This window comes from Populus euphratica, unplaced genomic scaffold (genome assembly GCF_000495115.2).
Source record: "Populus euphratica unplaced genomic scaffold, PopEup_1.0 scaffold6145.1, whole genome shotgun sequence".
In the NCBI taxonomy this organism is placed as follows: Eukaryota; Viridiplantae; Streptophyta; class Magnoliopsida; order Malpighiales; family Salicaceae; genus Populus; species Populus euphratica.
Window position 1 is genome coordinate 1 of NW_011505751.1, and position 2349 is coordinate 2349.

The 2349-nt window shown below is 42.2% G+C and overlaps 1 protein-coding gene across 1 annotated transcript; it reads right to left on the reverse strand.

Annotated features, from left to right (window-relative positions):
- Nucleotides 1-900: 900 nt before the first annotated feature.
- Nucleotides 901-1996, reverse strand: LOC105120258 (cytochrome P450 90A1-like). Its single transcript, XM_011018438.1, has 5 exons — nt 1867-1996; nt 1679-1757; nt 1463-1569; nt 1241-1371; nt 901-1119 (listed from the first exon to the last, which is right to left on the reverse strand). The coding sequence occupies exons 1-5, from the start codon at nt 1978-1980 to the stop codon at nt 1014-1016; spliced, it is 537 nt and encodes a 178-aa protein (XP_011016740.1). The 5' UTR covers nt 1981-1996; the 3' UTR covers nt 901-1013.
- Between the last annotated feature and the right edge of the window lie 353 nt (nt 1997-2349).

Consider the following 2349-nt stretch of genomic DNA (forward strand, 5'->3'; position numbering starts at 1 on the left):
ACCTGCTGCGATTAAGCGAGTGATTGCAACAGGTTTGCATCTCATGATTTAGGTCCCCACGTGACCAGGGAGCCGAAAACTCTATACCTTTTTTATACTGCCTCATGAGAAGAGACTGATTGTTGCACGCTTCAATGATGCCCGCTACAGCAGGTGATAACCACACCCCTCTTCTCTTACAAGCTGACAAGTACACCCTCTCACCGATGAGCTTGTAACTCAACAAGTACTGGAGTCCCCCCTCCTCTCTAATAGGTCTCCTATTTTTCAGGAAAAGAAAAATAGAAGAAAAAACTATACCCTCTAAATCTGTTTAGTCTCTACTCCTTTTCCCTTCTAAAGCTCAGACCACCACCAAACCCAAAAAAGGCCCCGTCCCATTGTAGCTTCAGTTACAACTTGCAAGCATTGCCTTCCTGGAAACCGTACCGTTGAGATGTTGATTACTACGGCATCTGACTTTAAAATCGTGCACAAGACCTCCTAATGCTCTAGGATTTTAGTTTCACCACGATCCCCAAGTCCAGAAGACAGACAAACGACGAATTCTAGAGCATGATGTTTCTTTAGAAAACTGTATTGCAAGGAAAGATCTCTCTGCCTAAGCTAAAACAATTGACGTAATCAAATGCGGGTTGCTGCATGCAAATAAAAACTCTTATTGACGCAAAGAATAGTGATGGTTAGGCCTTAGGGTGGTGTGGGTTAGAAGTTGGAGGTTAGAAGGGAAGAGAGAGGAATAGCCAGATCGATAAGAGTTACACTGCGAGAAGGGTTTGATTCAAGGGTGTATTCGTCGGTTTATAAGAAAAGAGAGTTAGCGGGGGTGTTGTTATAAACGGGGAGGAGGGTGGATATCATCACCCGCCGCCCACAACCTCTACTAATGGAATACTCAACAATCCAGAACTTAACATCTGCTTTTACCTTGTTACTTTTAGCTTTTATTGGATCCAACACTAAAAGGATTACAGCTCTCCCACTATGCTCTCTCTTTTGCTCTAATTAATAATTTACATGGCCTGGACACGATCTCGACGCTGCACATTGATGGGATATCGCTTCTGTGTCCGCGTAGTTGGAAAGAAAACCAGCTTATCTTCTCCAGCTGGAGTCCAACTGGTGCGAAATACAATATCACAGACAAAAATTAGTTTCAAATCAGCATGTGCATTGCCAATTATATTTATATGCACAAAACGTGTGCAAGGGGAAGATCGACACCGATTGTAGGAGATACCTGAAACGGGTGACTAGGTGGTGAAGGAAAACAGAGAGTTCTACTCTAGCAAGCTCATATCCTGGGCATAGCCGTTGCCCTCCTCCAAATGGAGTGAACACATTTGCTGGGCATGTTGCCCCCGAGTTGTTCTGTTCATTTTTAATTTATTCGAAGACGCTCATTAGTGATAATTTGAAGTAATCAAGACAAGGGATACACGAGCCAGCAAAAGATAACTACCTGCCATCTCCATGGATTGAAAGTGCGAGCATCTTTAAAGTATTCGTGGTCTAAATGCACACCACGAAAGGATGCAAAAACCTTCCATCCTTTAGGAATTGTATAGCCTGAAAAGGTTATAGGGTAGAGATTTTATAAGTTGATAAAAGATACTGTAAAGATAACCATATCCCTTTTCAGCAGAGCCACTTATTAAGCAACAAACAATTTTCCTACCTTTTACATTGATATCTGTCATCGTTCGTCTAAATATCCCGCCTATAATGTTCGCGATTCTCAGCGTCTCATTAACAACCTGCAAAAATAGTATAAAAAAGTGAAAATGGAGTTTAAGGAAAGCTAAATGAAAATCAAGTCCCTGAAGTCCTCCTAGCGAGTCTAATTAGTCATATTAATTATCTTACACATTGAGTGAAGCTCATTGACTTGTAATCACTCCACTCAAGAGCTTCCCCCTCACCCTTCTTTGCTCTAATCTGTTCATGCTCCTCCTGCCACATCAAACACAGTAATAACATTAACGAAAAAAAGAATTATTTAAGTGTGGCCCATGGGCTTGTGTGGAGCTACAGGCAAGTCTTATCCAAATTGCTCAAAAACTTTTATGAGCCCAATTTAATACAGTTGAACCAAAAGGTTGCCAGTAACATGAAAGGGAGGACCCCGCGACAAGGGACCATAATCATGCGGGTTTCCTCACGAGCCCTGCAAACCTATCTGGTCCCAGAACACACTGCTTCAAAGACAATCCAACGGCTGTGATTTAGCCATCACATCGAACCCACCAAAGGAACAGAGAAATCCTAGGAATCAAGTTTGCAAAACAAGGGGTAGCCTGTAGAGCAACATGTATACGACACGACCACCGATTAGTTGCTCTTTTTTTT

Bases quoted from the DNA above. Each gene is read 5' to 3' on its own strand.
- LOC105120258 (XM_011018438.1), bottom strand. From the start codon at position 1,980: ATGTTATTACTGTGTTTGATGTGGCAGGAGGAGCATGAACAGATTAGA. The intron at 1,758-1,866 runs GTAAGATAATTA...CTATTTTTGCAG, and splicing joins CAATGAGCTTCACTCAATGT to GTTGTTAATGAGACGCTGAG. The intron at 1,120-1,240 runs GTATCTCCTACA...ATTTCGCACCAG, and splicing joins CACCTAGTCACCCGTTTCAG to TTGGACTCCAGCTGGAGAAG.